This window comes from Nicotiana sylvestris, chromosome 9 (assembly GCF_000393655.2).
Source record: "Nicotiana sylvestris chromosome 9, ASM39365v2, whole genome shotgun sequence".
In the NCBI taxonomy this organism is placed as follows: domain Eukaryota; kingdom Viridiplantae; phylum Streptophyta; class Magnoliopsida; order Solanales; family Solanaceae; genus Nicotiana; species Nicotiana sylvestris.
In genome coordinates, this window is record NC_091065.1 from 32,150,700 (window position 1) to 32,175,508 (window position 24,809).

General features: G+C 40.1%; 1 protein-coding gene across 1 annotated transcript; it reads left to right on the forward strand.

The window, feature by feature from the left end:
- The first annotated feature begins 17,652 nt into the window (after positions 1-17,652).
- On the forward strand, positions 17,653-18,580 carry LOC138877401 (WEB family protein At1g12150-like). Its single transcript, XM_070157009.1, has 4 exons — positions 17,653-17,688; positions 17,804-17,950; positions 18,017-18,247; positions 18,383-18,580. The coding sequence occupies exons 1-4, from the start codon at positions 17,653-17,655 to the stop codon at positions 18,578-18,580; spliced, it is 612 nt and encodes a 203-aa protein (XP_070013110.1).
- The last annotated feature ends 6,229 nt before the right edge of the window (positions 18,581-24,809 follow it).

The window sequence follows — 24,809 nt, forward strand, 5'->3', positions numbered from 1 at the left end:
GCATGGATGCAAGACAGGACACATCTATCATGACTGAGGTACATTCCGGAGTTTGTGGACCGCATATGAGTGGGTACATTCTAGCAAAAAAGATTCTCCGAGTAGGTTATTATTGGCTCACGATGGAGCGGGATTGTATCAGTTTTGTGCGTAAGTGTCATCAGTGCAAAGTGCATGGAGACTTGATTCATTCTCCACCATCAGAATTACATACGATGTCCGCACCATGGCCTTTTGTTGCATGGGGCATGGATATTATTGGGAGAATTGATCCAGCAGCGTCAATTGGGCACATGTTTATTCTGGTAGCTATAGACTATTTTACCAAATGGGTGGAAGCTAAGACGTTCAAGTTTGTGACTAAGAAAGCTATAGTCGACTTCGTGCACTCAAATATCATCTATCGGTTTGGGATTCCGAAGGTAATCATCACGGATAATGGAGTTAATCTTAATAGTTATTTGATGAAGGAGACATGTGAGCAGTTTAAGATTACCCATAGGCATTCTACTCTATACCGTCCCAAGGCAAATGGTGCAGTTGAAGCAGCCAATAAGAATATAAAGAAAATACTCCGGAAGATGGTTGAAGGGTCTAGACAGTGGCATGAGAAATTACCATTTGCATTGTTAGGGTACCGCACCACCGTTCGTACCTCAGTGGGGGCGACTCCTTATTCATTGGTGTATGGCACCGAGGCAGTAATACCTGCAGAGGTGGAAATCCCGTCTCTGCGAATCGTTACGGAGGCCGAGATCGATGATGATGAATGGGTGAAAAGCCGTCTTGAGCAGTTGAATTTGATTGACGAGTAGAGATTGACATCAGTGTGTCATGGTCAACTGTACCAACGAAGAATGACAAGAGCATACAACAAGAAAGTGCGTCCAAGGAAATTCGAAGTCGGACAGTTAGTACTGAGGCAGATTTTGCCTCATTGGGCTGAAGCAAAAGGAAAATTTGCCCCAAACTGGCAGGGACCATTTGTAGTAACCAGAGTGTTGTCTAACGGAGCATTGTATTTGACAGATGTGGAAGGAAAATGTATAGAAATGGCCATCAATTCCGATGCAGTCAAGAGATATTATGTATGATTTCTTTAGTTCTGAATGTATCTGTTTGTATTTGGCATATCTTAAAGAGTGAAATGATAAAGGCGTTTTGTCTTGCTATCCAAACACTTTTATCCCTTGTCATCCCCTTTGAGCCTTACTTATTTTTCATATCCCTCTTTCAGAATCAATGGCACTATCAGGGAACACATGTGCTGAACATAAAATAAAGAAGAGAAAAACATAGGGAAAAGAAAAAAAAGAAAAGAAAAAAAAAAGAAGAAAAGAAGAGAAAGGAAAAATGAAAGAGAAGGAAAAGAAAAAGAGAAGAAAAGAAAAAGAAAGAAAAGGAAAGAAAGAAAAACACAACAACAAAGTTAATTATGATACAGTGAACTACGTTTGACTTGATCCCGAAAGGGTACGTAGGCAGCCTTACTCCGAGGTTCAGTCATACCAAAATAGAAATCCAAAAATCCCCAAGCAAGAAACTGGGGCAGAAGTTGTGATTATTGTGAAAGTTGGATTCTGAAAGTTGTAATTTGAACCCATTTGAATTGTTTTGAGCCTTTTATACCTTTCTTTCAAACCCAATCCAAAATCCTACATTACGGTCCAAAGAAAGACCTTCTGATCAATTTTTGATAAATGCCAAGTCGAGCAGGTAGCGATAATTCGTGGCAGTGGCAACACTCTGGTTCAAGCAAGAAGAACAAAAGATAAAAATGAGAGAGTCTTATGGGTGAAAACCCTCACGGGCACCGTAAGGCGACGGGAGCTGAGAGAAAATAAAATGAGAGAGTCTTAGTGGTGGAAACCTTCACGGGCACCTCAAGGCAAAAGTGAGTTGAGAAATTGCAAACTGAGAAAGGTCTGTTGATGGAAACCGTTTGTGGTACCGCAGGAAAACAAGGTTAAGGTCTGGGTAATTCAAACAATTGATGGAATTTATGGGCAATAAGGTATGGCAACTGGGAGTTGTTTAGTTGGATCGGTTGGGCCGATTAGTCCGAAATGCATGTCATGACCATTGGTGCTAGCTGTCCCGGTCAGATAAGTTTCTTTTCTTTACTTCATTTTTAGTAGTCATCCGGTCTTGGATTCTTCTTATGCTTAACCCGTAAAACCATTGCATTTCATTCTCTTTTGGGGGTTTTGTTTGTCTAAATGTTCTAATGTCAGTTATGTTCAACAGAAAGTGGGAAAGGATTTCAAGGCTCACTACCAGCTTCTGGAATTGTAAAGCACAACGTGGTCAGAGCATGTCAAAAACAACATGATGTAAAGTGGAATACAGGGAATTAACGGAAGTTTCATCGGTGAAATGATTGGGGAATGTCGTGGGAAAGGAAAAAGCTCAAACAAAAGGTCAGAAAAGTGAAATAACATCATGGGTGTAAAACATTTAGGTCACATGTTGGGAAATTTAAAAGTTGGTCAGAAAGTCAAGCAGTTCAGGATCTGTGCGTGGAAGTCAGTCAACACATAGCAATGTAGGGGAAGGATTTTTCAGCAAGAATGCCATCAACTAACCACCATTTTAAACTAATGGAATGTTCTTTGATTGAAACAAGGGCAGAAAGTTGGTTGTTCAGGAGGAATTCTCCATAAAGGGAAAACAAACAATAATCAGATTTAACCGCAAAGTATGGTGGGATTAAAAACACAAAATAATCATGAATAGCATAGGGGAATATAATTTGGTTGCAAAGTTTGCATGTTTAGGATAAAATGCAAGTTGTTAGGACCTTCCTGGATAACAGGATGTAGCTTAAAACCCTTGTAGATAACATGATGTAGCAAGAGTAATACCTTAGGTTCGTAATTATTAGGAGTTGTCTGGACCTCCCTGGATAATTGGATTTAGCCTTCAATTCTTAGTAATATATGATTCATTTTAATGCTCACCCATACACCCAGCTTCCAAACCGGGGTAGAAAATTTTCGTTGGTTGTTTATTTGTTGAAGTCAGGAGCCCGCCTGGAGAACAGAGACATACAGTTTAAACTTTAGAAGTCAGGAGTCCGCCTGGAGAACAGAGACATACAGTTTAAACTTTAGAAGTCAGGAGTCCGCCTGGAGAACAGAGACATACAGTTTAAACTTTAGAAGTCAGGAGTCCGCTTGGAGAACAGAGACATGCATTCAAATTTCAGTAGTCAGGAGCCCTCCTGGAGAATGGAGGTATTAATGTTTAAGTAGTCGAAGTCAGGAGCCCGCCTGGATAAAAGAGGAATACATTCAATTTCAAAATTTAGAAGTCAGGAGCCCGCCTGGATAATAGAGGAATATATTTCAAGCTCAAAAGTCAGGAGTCCGCCTGGAGTATAGAGACATTTAATTTTAAATTCAGAAATCAGGAGTCCGCCTGGAGAACAGAGACACACAATTCAAATTTTAAGCAATCAGGAGCCCGCCTGAAGAACTGAGGTGATACAATTCAAGGTTTAGTTACCCATCAATCTCTTTGTTTATTTTGAAGTCAGGAACCCGCCTGGAGAACAGAGGTACAAAATTCAAAATTCAGAAGTCAGGAGTCCGCCTGGAGAATAGAGACATGCAATTCAAGTTGTAGTTGGAGTCAGGAGCCCGCCTGAAGAACGGAGGTATTACCATTCAAGTATTAGTTTTTAAATTCTCATCCAGTAACATGTACCCAGTTCCAAACTGGAGAGGAAAGTTTTCTTTGTTTTGTCTATTTTGTGAAGTCAGGAGCCCGCCTGGATAACAAAGGAGTACATTCAAGTTCAAGTTGAGCAATCAGGAGCCCGCCTGGATAACAAAGGAATACATTCAAGTTCAAGTTCAGCAGTCAGGAGCTTGCCTGGATAACAGAGGAATACATTCAAGTCCAAGATTGTTCAAGTTCAGAAATTTGGAAGAGAGGGAACAACATCTCAGTTAGCAGTTTGAAATAACAACAAGGGATTTCACCTGGAGAACACAAGACGACAAGGCAACAAGGAAGTACAAGAGCAAGTTTGACTCTAGATAGGACGTTTTGTAATTCATAGTTCATAGTTTAGTCTAGCTTCTTTTATTTTGCCACAGTGTAATAAGGAAGGTCAGCGAGCAATAGCAGCAGCAGCAATCGCATTGAAATCACAGTTCCCGGTAGTCCCAGCTACCGGACACTCCCGAACTACACTGACCTGATTCCTGTTTAGCCCAGGATATGTAGGCAACCTCTGAAGCAGGGTGCAATCAAACTTTTCAGAAATGCTTCACACAGAATTTTCAAACGGGCAAAAATTGCTCGTATTTGCTCACTTATCTTTGCCCGAAAACATGAAATGGTTTTGAGCAAAGAGGGGCAGCTGTGAGCACGTGAATTTTGCCCTAAATATGAATAATTCCCAAAAATTCAAACAAAATGATTTTTCTTTATCTTTACAATTCTTGTGATTTTTTTTGGTGTCATTTCGTGTTAATTGTTTGCATTTTATTGGTGCATGTTGATTCATATAAAACACAAAAATATGCATTCGCATTTAGGATATAATTTCATATTTTTAGGGCCGATTAGGGGTTAGTTTATTTAGAACCAAACGTGAAAATTACAAAATAGCTCACTTTCGCATTTTAATTATGTTAATCGTAAATTTGGCGTAAAATAGGTTTTTAATAATTTTAGAATTTAAATAGTCTAGGTTTGAAATATATTAGGACTTTATTTTAATTGTTGCAGTTATACAAAATCAATATATATATATATATATATATATATATAATAACAATAAAAACACAAAATACAAAGAGGGAATAAACAAGAAGAAATCGGGTTTATTTAAACCCAAACTTCAGCCCAAATCAGCTTCCGACTCAGGCCCAAAACCCTCTTCCCATCCGGTCCAATTTGATAAATTCAAAACGACGTCGTTTGGCATCGATTAATCCAAGCCGTCGAGGTCCCATGATCTAACGGCCAGGAAGCCCCACTCCCACACTATATAACTGTCCAAACCTTACCCCCCACCCCGGTCCTTCACCTTCCTCACCCTACCTCTCTGTGCAAACCCTAATCCCAGCCGCCCCAAAATCTTCGCTGGCGGCGAGTGCAACTTACACCGTTCAAACCAAATTAACACCATAGATCCCCCATGAATCCCTCTTTCCATTCCCACTATTGGTTTCTCTCGAATATTGCCGGAGTTCCTCGAATCTCCGTTTAAAGTTTTCCGGCCAAGTCGCAAGTTCGTCCAAACCAGCCCAAAATCATACCACACCATCCCCAGACTTTCCTCAACCCAAATCCATGACCATCTTCCTTCGAATCCCGGTGGAGCGTCTCGAATCTCAGATCTAAGAATTTCTGGCCAAAACCCTAACCCAAAATCTTTGTGATTTCAGACCGTAATATCCTTAACCATGCATTCTCTTGTACAAAAATACATGGTTAGGGATGTTACGTGTCAAAAATCATAAAAGATTCGGACGTCGATGGCTGGCCGGCGTTTCTCTTGGCATCATTGAGCTCTCGTTTTCCTCTCTTCTGTTTGCTTTTATTCTAATACTGGCTAGTATCCAAAGTTTTTGTCAACTCCGTCTGGATTCCATGTTTTGATTTATGGCTTGATTCTAATTTATTTTGTTCTTGGCATATTAGTTTACTATGTTTCGATTCAAGAAGTTAGTTTAGGTTTTGATTAGTTTAAGTATAATCAGAATAATTGTTCTTCACTTTAGTTTGCTAATGGTAAGTCAGTGCTAATGTGTTTTGTTGATAATTGGTCATTGGTTAAGCGGGTTTTGATCAAGATTGATTTCAGTTAGTGTTAGTTGATCATTCAATTTTAGTGTTAATTGGTGTAGTGTTTAAAATATGTGTATTGGATATAGCTGAGTAAGTCATTTGTTAATTAACTTTAGTTAAGTTTAGCTAGGGTGAGGGGATTGGGATCAGTTAACCTTAGTTTGTAGTTTTCAGACTATTGGAAGGGCATTTTAGGCATAGAAAAGGGCAGTTTCTTTAGGAATAGTAATTTCAAAGTAGGGGTAAGGGTAGTATAGGTATTTTGGGGGTAGAAGAGCATCCTAGGGCCTTCTAGAAGGGTACTTTAGTGTAGATATTAGCATAATAGAGGTATTTACTTGTTGAGCAAGTCAAAATAAAGGGACCAAACTGTAATAAGGGAGGGGCTAAAAGAGAAACCTAAAATCTGATTCACCTTCTTGTGTCACCTATAAAAAGGGCATCAAGTGCCTTGAGGAAGGGTCTTCTTTTATCAGCCATTTTTGGACTCAAAAACAGTTCCCTGCCACTAGCCTATTTCCAGTAATTCTTAAGTTCCAAGTCTGTTAGCTACCACTACTGATTTGAATGGTTTTATCCAGTTGGATTGGATTTCGAATGTTGACTGAAAATTGGTAGACATCTGCTGGTTAATTGTTAGAGATTTTGTTCTGGTTTTGAGATTGATTTGAGTATTTCTCTTTCATTTTTGTTTGATTTCAAACTACTCTGGGTTGAAACTTACATCTCTGGGGTTGTGCATTGTATATTTGTTGGTTTGGTATTGTCACTGCCGCTGCTGACCTTCATTTCCTCTGTTGAAACTCCATTCTCAGGTACACACTCCATCATTGTATTGTCCCAGCTTGGAAATTGAGATGTTGAAATAGAATTGGCCTTCCATTTGCCATCAGAAGTTTATATGTTCGATTATTTTAGCAAAAGTAGTCAATAATTGTCTAATATCATTTGATTTTGCTTTGGGTGTGTTCCTTATGCCTAGTTGGACTGTATAAATGTTCTGTTAATTATAGATGAACTAGTGGTTGGACTGTATGAATGTTCGAGTCATTGGTATTAGTTTAAACTTTCTCAATACACTCAGACTTGTGACTGTCACCTTTTTTGTTATTCGTAGTGTCATAGAAAAATTAATTCAATTGTTTTTTTTTACATAACAAATTCAGTGCTTTCAATTACTTAATGAATTTAGTAGTATAATTTAGTACCAAATTGGAGGTTGAGTGGTCAGTGCTCTACTGCAATCATGTTGAGCAACCTGAAGGAAATGTCTTTGATAATCTGTCTGTGTTAAATTCAAATGAGACGCTCTGCAGACGTTGTATAGGATTCGATGCTATTCTGGGCATCACAATGGCATGGGCTATATACGCCGGCTGGGGAATCGAACTTAAGTCCTTTATTAAAAGCAGGCTCGTGGTTCTACTTAAGTGGACGTTTTCCGTTTGGGCCAACCTTTGGCCCATGGGGTTTATCAATTTGAGCCCGTTTCAAAAATAGCAATTCAAGGTTCGAATGATAAAATCTGGGTTTTGAGTTAGGTAGCTGGTTCAAGCTAAAAGGTGTGTCCTTTTGTTTGGACCCGGACTTGAACTCAAGACCCGGACTTTGATGTTAACCAATTAGGATCTTTCCTTTTTCTTTTAGAAACAAAAACAAAAAAATAGAAAATTTAGTCGCTCTTAGGTTTACCCTTTGAAATGAAATGAGACGAGCCTCACTCAAGAAAACACAAAATGCGGGGCCCTCAATAATTGGTTATCGAAATACTTAGAAATTCGGGACGGGCCGTTTAGCGAATTTCGCGGCCTTCCCAAAAGATAATGACGCGTTAGACCCTTTTGGAGCGTTTATAATAAAATTACTTTCTTAAACTCGAGTGCGCATTGATGCGACCCAAGTCCAAATCTCAACGCAGTTGGAATGTGTCAATAGCCACGGGTGCATTGATGTGACGTGGTTCGAGACACATTTTCACGACGTTGCAAATCTCGTTAAAATAAATGATAAATGCGGTTAAAAGTAAAATTGGCACATAGGCTCTTCATGTGATCCGATAAAAGGTTAAATACAACTATTAAGCGACCGTGCTAGAACCACGGAGCCCGGGAATGCCTAACACCTTCTCCCGGGTTAACATAATTCCTTACTCGGATTTCTGGTTCGCGGACTGTTAACAGAGTCATATTTTTCCTCGGTTCGGGATTCAACCGGTGACTTGGGACACCATTAATATCCCAAGTGGCGACTTTGAATCATTAATAATTAAATTCCGTTCTGATTGTCCTTTAAATGGAAAACTCCTTTACGCCCTTGCGGGTGTAGATGAAAAAGGAGGTGTGACAATTACACCAAAAAGTTTCTAGTCTAAAGGGTTGTTTGTGGAGGAGTCGACTTATAGGAATTAGTTCGACTAGAATGGTGTTGTGATCCGAATACGTTTTAGGTAGATGAATTATAGAGCTATTAGGGAATAATTCAATCCATTTATCATTACCAAAAATCTTATCCAACCTCTCCATTATTAAGCCATTTCTTTTATGCCTATGATTGGACCATGTAAACTTGCACCCCTTGAATCCAAGATCAACTAGATTGCAACTATTAATCTTGGACCAAAGGAATTTTGCCCGTGAATCTTTTATGGGCCTACCACCAACTTATCATTAGCAGTAAACACATCATTAAAATCCCCTCCCACCATCCAAAGACCTATATGGTTTCTACTAATTTTTTTAGGTTATCCCACATAGCATTTCTATTATATAAATCAGTGCTAGCATAAATAGTACTAAAGAGCCATTATTTACGTATATGTAATACCTCAATCGTTGCATGGATTTCCTGATTTCTACGAACGAAGTTTTAGACAGTCACCACCTCATGGTTGTATTACAGCACAATTCCTCCAGTTTGGACATTGGATGGAACTTCTATCATTTCTGTGAAGCCAAATTTATTGAGCAATTTAACATGGCTTCCCATTCTTGTTTCCAGTAAAGCCACCATGCAAAGTATATGAGTGTCGTCCATCTCTCTGAAATTCCTCCTAAAGTTTTCATTATTGCCACCTCTTATATTTCAAATAATAATATTGTTGGACGATTCATGGAGACATTAAAGTTTTGGTTTGGTGGTTCCCCATTTTCCCTCACAGTCCCCAGAATACGGTTCTTTCTCAAAGCTGGTACTAATATCATGGCCATGTTCCCCATAGTTAGATCCTGGGGTGGCTTTATGTCCATCGAGTATTTGTACAATGCTAATGGGCAGTTGAGTACGTGCATCTTCTCTTGCATCTCCGTAAAGAGAAATACCTTTACCTCGTCTAGGCTTGAGAACTCTAGGATTCGTTCTAAGATTATATTGAGAGGTTCCTCCTCCTCCATTTCTGCCTCTACTGGTTCTAGGTTTTGGTCTTGTTGTTGGGGTGGTGATGGGGGTTGATGGGGTGGTTGAGGAATGTTTTGCTCCAGGACTGGTGGAGGATTCTCCCAAGGCATGAAGATAGGGTTGAATTGAGTTAGTGTGTCTGGAAGAAAGAATGGCATGTCTAGAAGAGCATTGTGAGGGTATATGGGGTTGAAGTGAGGGGGTAAATTCCAGTGATTTTTATTGCATGCACTAGTTGAGGGTTTACTGAGGGAGCTAGGGGTTGTAGGATGTTTTTTAGCCAACCTTGGTTGAGGTAGTTGTTCATGGCTAGTCTCATACCCTCCGCTACTAGTTGAGTAGAATACTAGGTGTTGTGAAGAATCACAATTGAGTCCTGGCTGTTGAATTGTAGATTGAATGATACTGCATGGCCCATTAATCCCATTTCCACCCATGATACTGGTTGATAGTCCTGTGCTTGTGGTGGTTGGACGTAAATTATCTGAGGATTTTCTACTTATGGAGGAAAGGGTGAAAGGTTTTCCATGGCAATTGCTCTGTGTTGCCTTAGGATCTGTATCAATCTGGGACGTCTTCTTATAGCTGAAGGAATTCTGGGCATTTTAAGGAGGGATAATAATACCTAACATTTCTAACTTAGGCGTGTGAGTGGGCTAGGGAAAGCTTGAGAAGGATTGGGTGGTAGGGTAATGATTTGGTATTCCACTTGCATGGCTTTTGGTTTCCCAATGCCATGGTTTATAGGTATTTCCTCTATAGGAGTAGTATCCATTACTTGGTTATTTTGATTGGACAAATGTAAGCCTTGGCCATCTTTATTTGCCATTTGGCTTACATACTCAGGGAGGGAGAGATTATGAGATCCTAAAGGAAGATTTTTGTCCGGATTTTTGGTTAAAGAGTATAATTACTAATAGATTTTATTTTATTAGTAGGGAGGGTAGTGGATGTATTATTAGTAGAAGGATTACAAAAGTCATTTCCCCTTAATTCTTGCATGGGGTCATTTTCCTTTTTTTTTTGAGTTAGACACGTTAATATCCAACCTGGCACAATTCTTATTTGTGTTGGACATTTGTTATTTTGCATGGGTAGTATTAGGATTAGTAAGAAAATTCTAATTATTTTGGATGGTTTATTAGTGGTTTCCTCTAAAATCATGTGCTCATTTTCTAGGATATTAAAATTATTTTTAATTAGTAGGGAAGTGGTGGTTTTGGCAATGGTTGTCGGATTTCTCACCATGGAGTTGGCAGTATTAGTTTTATCAACCATTATATCCATTAAAGTAGGGGAGTCCTTTAAATCCTTTAATTTGTTCTGTAAATATTTTTTATCAAGATATTTACCAGTGCTAGCATTGAAAATCTTAAGGGGGATACCTGGACCTTTGGAGTTATTGATTGGCTTGGTGGTATTTTGATGAATGTTCCTTTGTGCTGGCCTTTTTCCCTTACTAAACGAAACTGTTTTCCACTCCTCTTCTTGTTTTTCCATCATTGAGTTGGTTGCATATGCTTCAGTTCCTGCTTTAATAGCCATGGCATCTAATTTGATAAAGGTGCATCGATTTTTTGTGTGTCCCAGCCTACCATAATTTGTGCATAGAAAATTATCTCCTTCGTGGTGGATATGTTGTTTGTGTTGTCCCACATATAGAAATGGTTGAACTGGAATTTCTAAGAGGAGTTCAACACATAGCCTTGCATATCTTCACCTTAGTGTAGTTGAGGTACAAACATTCACCTTTAGTAAACGACCAATTGCATTGCCAATTTTTTGTATTATTTTTCCATCATAAAATTTGGTAGGCAGTTGTGGGAGCCTAATCCAAACAGCCGTTGTTGTCAACCTCTCTTTGGAAGCTACAAAATTTTGTTTCCATTTTGTAATGGAGAGGAAGTGTCCGTAAATAAACCAAGGGCCTTGTTGAATAGCTTTTTCCATATTGTCCTTTTTTTAACTTGATTATAAAGTAGTCCTCGCCTAGATCAATCATTTGGAAATCTTCCGTTGGCCTTCATAGGTCTTGGATTTTCTTTTGCACATAGTGGTGAACAATGTGTTTGGCCACTAATTTCACTATAATAGCATACATCCATGGTTCGTAAATTCTTTGTCTATCTTCTTCTGACAAAGTAATCACTTTGATACCTCTTGTAATGAGGGAATTCGGATTGTAAGTCCTTTCTTCCGCTTGAAAGCTCTCTGTTAACTCTATATCTTTATGGTTTAGGTTAGCATCAAACATCATCGGATTAGATGTTGTTAGCATGTCCTTGAAGGATAACTTAGTATGTAGGTTGGATTGTATAGAAATGTCATGATCAATATCAGGTGGTTTGGGTGATTTTTGGCTTGGGGATTCATGATTCTGGAGTTTCATTTGAGAAGTATTATGATAATGTTTGGTTGAGTGTATTTTTGTGATATCGTCAAAACTACATCGAAAATTGATGCAAAAGCGAAAATTACGCTATTAAGTTAAGTTGACAGACAAAACAAGTAACATTTGATATCAAAGTTCCCAATTGGGATATACATATATATGTAGTAGGCAAAAACTATTGTATATATCCACACATTAAATTTTATTTGATAAATTAAGTAAATAAATAGTACTCAAAAATATTATTGATAAATTTAAATATCGAAATAATTATGAGAAAGCCTCAAGTTAAATTTCAAGTCTAATAAAAAATTATATTATTATTCTATATTAATTACTGAAAATTTATATGAAATTTAATAATATTAGGGAATGGAAAATATAATTAGATAATCAAGGAATAAAATATAAATTTGTGAGAAAATATAAATTTGTGAACAAATATATAATATAAGTCTTATAATTAGAACTAATATGCGAAAAGTCACACATATACACGTAAATAAATCATAATAAACAAAGGAAGAATACGACAACAAAGAATCAAGGGATAGCGTAAAAATATATAAACTAATTAAATTTCTCATGTAGGAAATTTCAATTAATAAATAGAACTGATAACTTCATAATAAAAGAATACAAATATACTTGTTTACCCTAAATTCAGTAACAATTAAATTTGTATTGTGATTTTAAGAATATGTGATTTAATTCAATTCCAATTGATAAACAAGGAATTAAATAAATATATTAAAAGAATAAAGTAGATCAACCAGTATATAAGCTAAATCTCAACCTCAACCTATGACAGTCTCGAGGTATGATGATGGGGATAAATGATAAAACAACTCTGAAGAATAGTAAATGAAATAGCAAGAGAGTAATGTGCGTATATTTTCTTACCAGTGAACAGTGGGTTACAAATGAATGTGATCCCTCTTTATATAATAGGGAAGTCCTAAATAAGGTACACTTCTAATTACAGTACGAAATCATATTCGACAACTGTCTAACCGCCGAAGACCAATCCATTCCAAAATTTATGCCATGATCTACGGCCCGTTGTGGGTATCACGCTCTTTCCGTTGTTGAATAATAACGGTATCATCTCGAAGCATGCCTTCTTCTGACCTCGAGAAACGATATCGACCTAGACATTGGAAAGGAGCTTCGACTCCGAGTTTGGTGTCGTGGCCTTCCGACGTGGTTTCATTTTTCCCATCGAAGCACGAAATCGGGTAGCCTCGATTTCTACCATATACAGATAGTCCCCTCGTTTCTTAGATTAAAATGATAAGAAATGACTTGATCCTCAATTTTCTGGAGGTCCCGATAATGACATCATCCTCGTGACATAAGTGCTCGAGTTGACTGAAACATCCCGTCAGTTCGGTTCCCTAAACCTTAAATGCTTGGCAGTGACGGTCGGCCACTAGCCCCACTGAACCATCGCCGTGAACCTATAAATACATGTTTCCCATTTGAATCAAAACTTACATTCATCTTCACCAATTTCTCTAAATCTTTATTTCTCTCCATCTCTTCTTTCCACCGCCCGTTGATTCGATCTTTAGGACCTATAGCACAAAACTTCACTTCTTTCCACTTCATCTCCTCTAAATCTATGGCAAAAAACCCCCCAAAACCGTCCCTCCAAAGAAGAAAGCCTCTTATTCTTCTTCCAACCGGTCGGCGACAAAACGCCGGTGGAATCGTTTTTTCACGAGATTATTCCTTGCCTTTGTATCCTAAAAATGATTTCAAAGTCGAGAACCCTCCATCGGTCCCTAGCCGATGTGAACACGTATCGAGGTATATTTGCTCGATAACAGCGAAATAGCTCGAAGTCATGAAGGAGGATTGCAACTGGGGGCCCGAGGTTCTGGTAAAGATCCCCGCCCCTGAAGAAAACATCTCTACTTACGTGGAGGGGTTTCTAAGTGTTTACACTTACCCCTTCACATTAGGTCCCCTCGACCCAGTTATCGTCAATTTCTACAAGACATACCAGGTTACCCTTGCTCAGGTGCACCCATCCTTCTGGCGCATAGTGATTATGCTCCGCTTCTTCTCTGGTAAGGCCAAGGGGTTGGAATTCACTCTCTACCATCTTATATAACTATATCGACAAAAGTTCTATCGAGGATTAATTAAGATTCAACGCTAATCAACGAAGTCCTTTTTTGGAAGCATCGATGAGGACAAAGAATGAGGTTGGATGAGCCGGTTCGTGCGGGTAAGGACCTTCGACCTCATCCCCGAGGAGAAGATGTCGTTCCCTGAGAAGTGGAACCCCGATTGTAAGTATTTGCCACTAATCTTCATATTTTATTTTTTGCTTTAGGTAACACTTTAATCTGTTATGCAGCGGTACCTGGATTACTTACGCGGTCTCTGACCTTGAAAACTGGGTTCGGAAGCTGGCTGCAACTTCCTCTCATGCCGAGCGCTGCTGGAGTGACTTGGCAAGGGGTAGATGGGAGGCTAAAAATCATGGTAATTTAATTTTGTATGCCTATGACGTCCTTTTTGGAACATTTCCTCTTACACATATTTGACTTCCTTTTACGCAGGCCTCGAGGATATTGCTGAATTGAGGCTGCCCCACCGGGGGAAGAGATGGATCCCAAATCGGCCAAGGACAAGAAGAGGTGAAGGGCCTCGCCTTTCGATACCTTGGAGCCTAAGAAGAGTAGGGATCATAAGCTGAAGGACGACTCTGCTATTCTGTATGCTGGCAAAGCTATGAGATGAAGAAAAGGAGGGAGAAAACACCGGTTGTGAGCTAGTACCTCGAAAGAGGGGGAGCGTCGAGGCTCCAAAAATATTTGAGCTAGTGATGGTTTAGGAGACTCATCCTTGGACTGAGGAGATCTTGAAAGGTACTCTGAGCAATGTCCCCGATCCATCGGGGGTAAAAGATACTTCTTGCCGTGATAAACAAACAGCGAGTATTTCCAAAGGGTCTGGTAGTAGGCCTTTTCGAAAGGGAGAGAGCGTCCCAATTGACTCTCTTGAGGAAATTAATATCGACGATTCGCCGCCTGGCCCTTTATTCTTTGAAGGGAAGTTTCGGGAGGCTCTATCCTTGGAGACAGCCAATGTAGGAACAACCCACGATGGGGAAGACATATTTCGTGGCTGCCTTACGAGGGTCTATTGTAATGACCCGGTCGGTCGTTTCATGAGTTACCACTCCATTTCACTCATTTCTGCTTTCTTATGCATTGTTCAGCTACGTTTCTTCGTATCGTGTTTGTTGGTTTGAACTTGGCGTAGTTTTTGAGTGTTATGAGACACTTAGTCTCTTTTTGGGAAGCTTTAGTTGGAAAAGTCAACCGGAAGTTGACTTGTGAGTAAATGATATACGAACTTGGATTTTATGGTTCAAATAGTCTCGTGAGGTAATTTGGGACTTAGAAGCGTGACCAGAATGTATTTTGGAGGTCCGTGGTAGATTTAGGCTTGAATTGGCGAAATATGAATTTTGGCATTTTTCAGTTGGTAGTGGAAATTTTGTTATCGAGGTCAGAATGTAATTCCAGAAATTGGAGTAGGCCCGTTGTGTCATTTGTGACTTGTGTGCAAATTTTAGATCATTCGGATGAGGTTTGATAGACTTTTTGATTGATTGCAAAATTTGAAAGTTTTAGAATCCTTAGGCTTGAATTTGTGGGTGATTTGGTGTTCCGATGATGTTTTGAGTATTTCGAGGATCGGTACCAGTTTGAATAATGGTATATGACTTGTTCGTATTTTTGGTTGAGGTCCCAGGGGCCTCAAGATGATTTCGGAAGGTTATCGAAAAGATTGGAATTGAGTTTGGGCAGCTTCAGTTGCTGATCCTGTCATAACCGCATCTACAGATTGGGGACCGTAGGTGCGGGCCCGCTGAAGCGAAGAAAGGGCTACAAATGCAACCAAGGTAGTGAAGGGCAGGAGCCGCATATGCAGTTAGCTGAGCGCACCTGCGATGACGCAGGTGCGGGTAATTGATCGCGGATGCGCTTTTAGGCAATTAAGTGACTTCCGCAGGTGCGACCTGTTGGACCATAGGTGCGGTCGAGCAGGTGTGCGTTTGGGACAGCATGTGTGGAATCCCTGGGCCAGAAGCTATATAAGCTTTCCTTCACAATTTTCAGCTTGTTCCTCCATTTTTGAATTGGATTGAGAGCTTTTTGGGGGGATTTGAAAAGGGATTCAAGGGATAACACTTGGAGGTAAGATTTTTGAACCCAATACTCAATTCTATGGCATTATTTCACTGATTAGGCTTAAAATTATTGGAAATGAAGGGTTAGAAATTGGAGAATTAGGGCTTGGGATTGGAGAATTTCCATTGAGGGTTTGAGGGGCCATTTAGGGTCCGATTTTGACATTCTTGGTATGTATAGATGCATGGGAGGATGAGGATCATATTGATGTGATTTTTATTGGATTCCGAGACGTGGGCCCAGGGGTCAGGTTTGACCAATTTCGGATTTTTGATGTAATTTGATTATTTTCGCATGGGCTTCGTTTCCCTTAGCGTATATTGATGTTATGGTTCTGATTTTGGTTAGATTCAGGGCATTTGGAGGCTGAATCGAGAGGCAAGGGCGTCGCAGGCTAGAATTTGGCTTGGGTTAAGGTAAGTAACACTTCCAAACTTGGTTTTGAGGGTTTGAAACCCCGAACTATGAGGTGATGCAAATGCCAAGTGTCGGGCTTGTGGGCATCCACCATGAGAATTGCGGCTTGGATCATTCCATGGCACCGCTTAGTAAATCTTTCTTACTGCTATCCGTGTTTCTATTTTATGAATAAGTAAATGTGTTGTGAAATCATGCTAGATATTCTGTTAAGGCTTCACGCCGGTACTGTTGAGACTCGAGAGGTCATTTCCTGTTGTCATATCATTAGCTTCATTGATATTCTGTACTCAGTCCTGATCATGCATTCTATATCTTGTCTTAGTCTCAGTTATAATTATTTGTCACATCATATCATTGTTTCGGGCTAGTTTTATGACATTGTGAGCACGTGAGTGTGAGACTGGAGATTGATAGCTGAGTGAGGCCGAGAGCCTGACTGTGAGTGACAGTATAGGGGATCAGGCTACACGTTCCAATGGTTATGTTGATGATTATGATAGCGCTTGGACTATAGGAGCCCCTCCGGAATCTGTAACATACCCCCAGTGAGCGCAATTGATGATATTGCGTGATAGATCTTCCCTGGACATGGATCTTGTCCGAAGTATTATACATGGAGATGGATCTTCTCCATAGGGCTGGAATGGCCTTCCTCGATACTAGATGACTGCGATCAGTGATATATATACTCCATAATGGATCTTCCCTGGGCCAAATTTCCATATACAGTACCGAGTGGTGGAGCACTTGTGAGTGGAGGTACACGGAACATTGATCATGCTATATGCACATGGGTACATAGATATTTCATGAGCTTTATACTCCGTACTGTTCAGACTCTATCATTTACTGTTGAGATTTTACTTGAACTGCAAGTATGTCTACTTTCTATACAGTTTAATTGTATTACCTGTTGAGGTTTGGTTCGTCACTACCTGTCAGTCCATAGTTTGGACTTGTTACTTACTAAGTTGGTGTACGCACGTTACCCCCTACACCTTGTGTGCAGATCCAGGTATTTTAGACCATGGTAGCGGTTGCTGATCATATAAGTTGGAGGCTTTTCCTTGGAGATTCCGAGGTAGCTGCCTGGCGATCCACTTTCCCCTTCTCCTTCCTTATCTTCCTCTTAGTATATTTGTTGGATATTTTCAAACTATGTTAGTCTTGCTTATTTTGAATATTTGTAGTATTTTGCTCATGACATAGTGACACCCGATGTTGGGCTTGTATTTCTTTCCACTTGTTTTGATTTCTACTTTTACCTTTCATCGGATTTCTATTAAAAATATAGTTAATCTTAAGTTTTAAATGAAACATGGGTTTTTTGGAAATAAGTTGGCTAGCCTAGTTTTACGATAGGCGCCATCACGATCGGGTCGATTTTTGGGTCGTGACATCTATGATGTTTCCGACCTAGATGCGACGATGGTTTTTGATGAGGCCCATCGTATCCTAAACCAGGTAAACTTCATCCCCCCTTATTATGTTTGTTTTTACCTCCTCCTCACTGATTTCTTTCATTTCTCCATAGGTTGGGGTGCTCCATCTGGAAGCGTTCAACAAGTCCCAAACTTAGCTGAACCAGTGTGAGGCTGATCTCAAAAGGCTTACTGAGGTGAGAGATGCCCTCAAATGCCTCTATGTGCAGAAAGAGGAGGAGCTCAAAGACCTCCGAGCTGAATTGGCCAAGGCTCGTAAGGAAGAGGCCGAACTAGACGATCAGGTAACTAACCTTTTGAAAGAGTATGGTCTCTACCCACTTGCGGAGGCTAATACTTCAATATCTTAGTTGCAGAAAAAGCTGGAAAGGATCGAGCTGCTTCGAGGGGAGGTCGACCAAGTCAAAGCCAACTATGATCGGTGGAAGGAGAACCTGGACCGCCTTGCTGTGGAGAAAGAGGCTGCTTTGGTTAAACTGATGTCGGCCGAGGTCCAACTTCACGGTTCTAAAGAGAAAGGTTCATCCCAAGCCAAAAGAATAGAGGAGCTCGAAGCCAAGCTTGTTGAGGCCAAGGCAGAGGTCAGGGAGATGAAGATTGCAACTGGAAAATCCATAGCCGTGTACTTAGCCGATGCCGAGGCTACTCAGATGTAGCTAAGGGAGGCTTTCTCTTGAGAGCGATGAAACAATTACTTGACAAAGTGCCAATCCTAGAGAGAAACACTCGAAGAAATCCACGCTCGAGGTTTTGACCTCTCCGAAGAGATAGCTGAGGCTAAGGTGCTTGAAACTGATGCTTGGTCTCTTTTCTCCTCCTCCGACGATGAGAATAACCAGGGCGGGTCCAATGATGGTGAGGGGCCCGAAAGAGAAGCTGACGCTGATGGAGAAACCATCCCAGGGCATAATTAGAATTTTATTTTTCTTTCCTTTTTTTGCAAGACCCCTGTTGGTCTCTAGTACATATTCTTCTTCATCAATATATATAAAAGAAAATATCTTTTGAATGCCTTGTAAAAATTTCAACACAACCTTATTCTTTGAACGGTGCGTTCGAGACTTTGGTTTTGGGTGACTTCCTCGAATCACCATGGCCGAGTTCGAATAAGGTTTGAACTCGAGGCATAGGACCTTTAGGGTTTATGTCGCATAATGGTGAGTCCACGAGCCATAGTAAAGTTATTCTTTATTTAGGTTTGGGATAGTCGAACCCTTGGGTTCGGATGAAGTGAGAACAAGTTCTCGAACTCTAAGTGTATTGACCCTTAGGCTTTTTAGATCGGGCCGATATGGCCTCCAAAAGATGGCTATTATCCCCCTCTTTCGGCTTAAAATACTTAGTGAAAATTTCCTTATGCCTTAGCATGTATTTTTTACTCATTGGGTTTTTCGAGGGTTCGATGTCGATTGAAACCCTTATGCTTTTTGTACCTTAGCATGTTTGTGTTAAGATCCCTTAAGGTTTTTTGAGGGCTGATTTTATCGAAGCCCATTTTTATTATTTTCCGAGGGTAGCCTTTTTTAACTGGTTTTTTAAAGAATTTGAAGGCCTATTTTTGACTGTAGGATTCATACGTCTCCGAGTCGCGTTAATTTGGTTGTAGACTTTGGGTACGCCTCTTGGGCTTATTGATATGCTCAAATGACACTTTAATAAATAGTGTAATGTGGTCGGTGTCAAATATAATAACCCAAACAAGGGTGGGGTCGAATCCCACAGGGAATAGGTGTGAAAAGGTTACTCAAATAGTGTGTTACTTGGCTAAAGTCATAATTCTATCCGGTTAATGGTAACAAGAGTATGAATTAAGTTTGGTTGGAAGAAATAACTAATTGTGATATTGAGAATGTAAATAATTTGGTTAAAGAAACCAAGGTTGTGTCCCATTCAATGAAGTGTAATGCTATATGTGTTAATATGATATATTTCTAATGGAAGGTTCTTTTGATATGCAAATGATTTCTAAATGACTACCCAATATTTTTCAATAGTTGGATAGTATTTCCTCTTTATGATTTTTTCAAATATAAAAGAGTTGCAATTGAGAACAATCAGTATATGCCAAATAAAATCCACTTATTCCTAAGCGATTCTAGTAAACAAGGTTTAAAGACTTGAGTCTTTGATATTTACTTCTACCAAATTCTAACCCACTTTCCCAAGCAAAGTAAGAATTCATGGCACTTGTTAATGTTTGCAACCACCAACAATAAATAAAGAATGAGAAGTAAATAAATATCAACCAACCATTATACATATATTCAATGTTAAACATCCATTAACATAATACCCATTTAGGGTCCACAAGCTTAGTATTTAAAGTTAGCTACACATACTAGAATACAAAAAAATGAGAATATTTAATGCCATAAAGCTTACAAAGTGAAAGATTCTTGACCCAAAACCTTCCAAAAGAGAGGAATATTAAAGCCTTGTATTGTATCTCCCAACATCAGACAAGATGCCCCCACAAAACTCCAATAAATCTATTTATAGTGGGTCAAAACTCGGGACAAAAGTTGGACAAAAATACCCTTTCCGATTAAATGTGCGACCGCATATCTATCGCATAACAGACATGCGGTCCGCATATTTGACATGGCCATCGCATATTTCTACCCTAGTTTCCAGGACTTCATCGTATTTATGGTTTGCAGTCTGTATTGTAAAAATGCGATCGCATTTCGCGACGCATTTTCTACCTTCAGTAACCTTTATGTTAAGTTTGTGGTCAATTGTGCGGCTCGCAAACAGGTTATGTGATCGCAGACTGAACCGCATTTCTTGCGCTGGACTTTGCCCAGAAAACTGTTGTAGTTTCCGATTTCTATGTGCATTCTGCGGCTCGCATGTTAGATTTGCGATGCCTTTTTGCTCTTTTCTTGTCTTTCTGTGGCTTTTTGAATTCGTTTCCATGCTCTTAAGTCCTTAAACCTCATACACTGCAAAAACACTAAAATTACATAAGTATAAAAGATAATTACATCTAAAGAAAGCTAAAATCTAAGCAATTTGTAGCAAATGTGCCGAAATTCTCCGGCACATCAACACCCCCAACTTAAACTCTTGCTTGTCCTCAAGCAACTAAGACAACACTATCCTATTCTAGAGTCCATCTACAAGATATGAAACAATAGTGACCATGGACGGTGTTTGTTGTTAGTACTACAAGCATGCATTTTCGATTGTTTTACCCTTCCTAAACCATCAATATATACAAGGAAACGAATCAATTTGTGAAATTTTGAGCCTCAAACAATGTGACAAAATGTTACCCTCAGCTGAGTGCATTTGCATTTGACTCAAAAACTCAACTTCTATCCAACCTCACAATTTATGTGCCCTCACTAGAAAGAAAGTCCCAAAATCACAATATTTACAATGACAACAAAAAGGGACTAATTCACAAATACACTCACCCTCAAAAAGAGTTTCAAGTGTTACAACATACCATGCCATAGGCTTGCCCTTATTTTAATTCATCACTGTATTCTAAGAACGCTCGGTTGGAGATCCCATAAGGACTTTTTAATCTTGTAATGTAGGTTTGAGGAAGGGTCGGATAAGAATTTGGGTACAAGTGACTTCACCCTCCTTGAACACTAAACACATTCTTCTTTCTTGTTGCTCTTTGCTTCTTTTCAAACCATATAGCCTTCATTAGCTTCAACTTTTCCACCATTTAGCTACCTCAACTACGTCTTTTATTCTCTTCAAGGCTCCTTATGTATAAATACTCACACTTCTTATACTTTTTTTCTCTTTCTTTTATTTTTGCTTTTGGAGCTTGAGTAGTTTCACATTTTGAGGTACACTTTCCTATGCTCATTGCACAACCTTGCCAATTTCTGTCTTGACCACACCCTCAACTTAGGCTTTTAGCCTCATTCTCAATGCTCAAGGAGGGACGGGTTCAAAAGAGGGGATTATTTCATAAAAAGGAAAACGTTTGTAATGAGGTAGCCAAAGGAAAAGTTAAAGGCTCGAATGGGGTGACTAGTGATACTATCTGTACAATGGGTGGCTTGAAAAGCTAACTGGTTTTCCAAAAATCACAACGACTGCCTAAGGTCATTTCTCCAACCAAATGTAATTATTATAAGTATTGAAAAACCAACCGGGCAAGTTCTAGATGGCAGAAGTAAACACAAGAATTATTTACACAAAAAGCTCACACACATGGCACATGAACTGTTAGGCTTACATAGTTTGAAGCCCTCGAGTCAACACTTGGCAACTCAAAGCTTTCATCATATATACATGTATAACTCTAGGTAGACATAGAGTCACAGAGCGAGCCTCAAGTTCACATAGTTGATATTTTTTTTTGTTTATATTAATGGAAGGGTATATGATATATACAAACACACATGCTTGAAACTAAACAAGTACACCTAACCGATCAACATGCTTAATTCTACTGTCCTGGTTCTACTAATGGAAATCACAAAACACCAATATATACAGAATCACAAAACACTAATGAGTACATAAGTTTGCTTATAACACAAAAACATAAACATGTACAACAGTTGCCAATTTCACACAAATATATACAAGGCTACCACCCCAAACTGAAAAGCATGCATTGTCCCCAATGTATAAGAACAAAAAAAAATACAGTTTAGGGGCTCCCTGAGGCGCACTAAGCGCTATGGGAGTCAGAAGTCGGCTGAGTGGTGGTAGGGTCACCCTCTGACACTGAAGCTGGGACCGATGAGATCTCGATCTGAGGAGTGACCTCCACTGATGGAGGAGGTATCTCTGGCAGACCCAATACTGAAGCTGGGGCCTGTGAGCTGCTAGCCTTGCCCGCTGATGGCTGAGTGGCCGATGGATCTGTGTCTGCTAGCGAATGTGTTATGGCTACTTGAATTGCTGCTTGTTCCTCGCCCTCGACTGTATGAGCAGCAATATATTTACCCTTCTCCCAAGGGTCTTCATCCTCCTCCTCATCTTCTCCCTCTTGTCCCTCCTCACCCCCGAATTCTATAGAGTGCCCGGAGTCCTCCTTAGAAGGTATCTCAATATGTGTAGGAGGAGCTGGATGCTGGGAAGCTCCGGCAGTCGGAGGTGCAATGTCTGTCATCAGCGTGGAGAAGTCAAGGTCCAGGCCAGGTGCTACGGTGTCTGCTCCCTGCTCACCTTCTGTGGCAGGAAGGATGATAGATTGCACTCCAAAGACTGCATCTTGTGGAGTTCCATCTTCATAGTGGCAACTTCCTCCCGGAGCTTTGGCAAGTCACTAACCTCACCTCACTCTATCTTCTCAACTCTCACCTCAAGCTGTTGCAGGCGATCCCCGTACAATATTTGTTGTTGTTGGAGTATTGTCACTGAGGACTGTATGGGAGTCAAGGCCTATCGTATGAGGGTAGGCAAGTTCTTCAGAAGCTGGTCTACCTTAGCATTGGCATGCTGAGCTATGAGACCAAGCCACGACACAGCTGGCAGTGCAGTATAAGGCTGAGAGGTGTGTTGTAAAGTGGGTTGTGAGGCGGAGGTGGATGCAACTGGGGGCTGAGGGGACACATGAGTTTGGGAATATGAAGGCTCTACATCAGCCGGAACCTGAGCCTGAACCTATGGGGGAGAAACAACATCACAAATGCATGTGATATCAATATCCTTCAGCTCCTTCCCTGTCCTATCAGTGTGTGGCATGGTAGGGAGATTCACAGCCTTATAGTGGGTTGTGATCAAGCAGGGAAATGGAAGAGAAGTGGCGTGTTGCTTTGCCCGGATCCCTATCTCTCAGAAGATAAGAGCTCCCACATCAATCTTAATACCCACAATAATACATGCAATGATAAGAGCTTTCTGAATGAATATGTCAGTCTCGTTTCTGGATGGTATCAGTCGTGAGGTGACAAAGTTGAGCCAAAATCTACCCTCTCGTGTGAGATCCTCCTTGTATATTTTGTGCACAGGGTTGATCCAAGCATGGGTCCCCTTTGTTATCATCGAAGCAATCTAACTACGCTCATTTTCCCTATTTGCCCATTTGGCAGCATACTCGGTTGTGCCCGGTCTCCAGCCAGGGAAGTACAACTCATTAATTGGCTCACTGCTACAGAACACACTCTTCCCCCGAACCAGGATAGTGTCACAAAAAATCCTATTGCGTTTGTGGTGAGCAGTGCTGAAGGCTCCATACGATGCATAGAACTCACGGACAAGAGTCTCATTATAGTCAACAGGCGGTTCAGTGAAGCACTCCCATTTTCGGCCAGGATTTTCTGTTTGGTGAGCCCCTCTCTATATAGTGCCCTAGACCCATCAACCCCAAATAAGAGTTAGAAGTCATCTTCGCTTTTCCTTCTTGACTCAGCTTGTAGGTCAACTGAGGTTAACATCTCCTCCTCATTAGATTGGGAGGGACATGGGAACATTAGGGTCCGTTCGTGATCATTTTGCTTGTGACGCATGACGACAGGAGGATCCCCTTTTCTGGGTTGAGGCTGTATGTTTCTTGGGAGCCATATCTGCACAAAAGTGAAATGTGAGCGACATTGTAGGAAACACTGAAAAGAAAATAGAAAAACTCAAGAAAAAGTTAAGAATGAAACAGGTTATGTGGTCGCATAACCATTATGCGGACCGCAAACTTGTTGCAGACTTGATAGCTCTTTAACTGATCTAAGTCTGCGATGGGTTATGTGATTGCATAACCACTATGTGGTTCGCATAACCATCGCAAACTTTATTACACAGAAAACAAAATTACAAAATGCGATCGCAAATTCCACCGGAAAGTGGGAAATGCGATCGCAAAATGGCCGCAGAAAGCATGTTATTAAACTGGGTGTTCTGTGTCAGTATGCGGTGACTTTGCAGTCCGCATATCAATTATGTGATCACAAAGTCACCGCATTGGATCATCTTCCTCAGCCAGATAGGGTTTAGTTATGTGGCACAATTCGGACCGCATTTTATTTTGCGAGCCACAAACTTCATCATTCCCAACGATTGAACTAACCTTCAATAATGGCAGACCTAATTTTCACTATCCAGAACCACCAAACCACACTACTTAACTAAGAGCACATTACAAACAAGTCTCTTACTAAAAAACATGAAAGAAAACACAGAAGAAAAAAAAAACATGAAGCAAAAAATAGGAGAAACAAGAACAAGAAC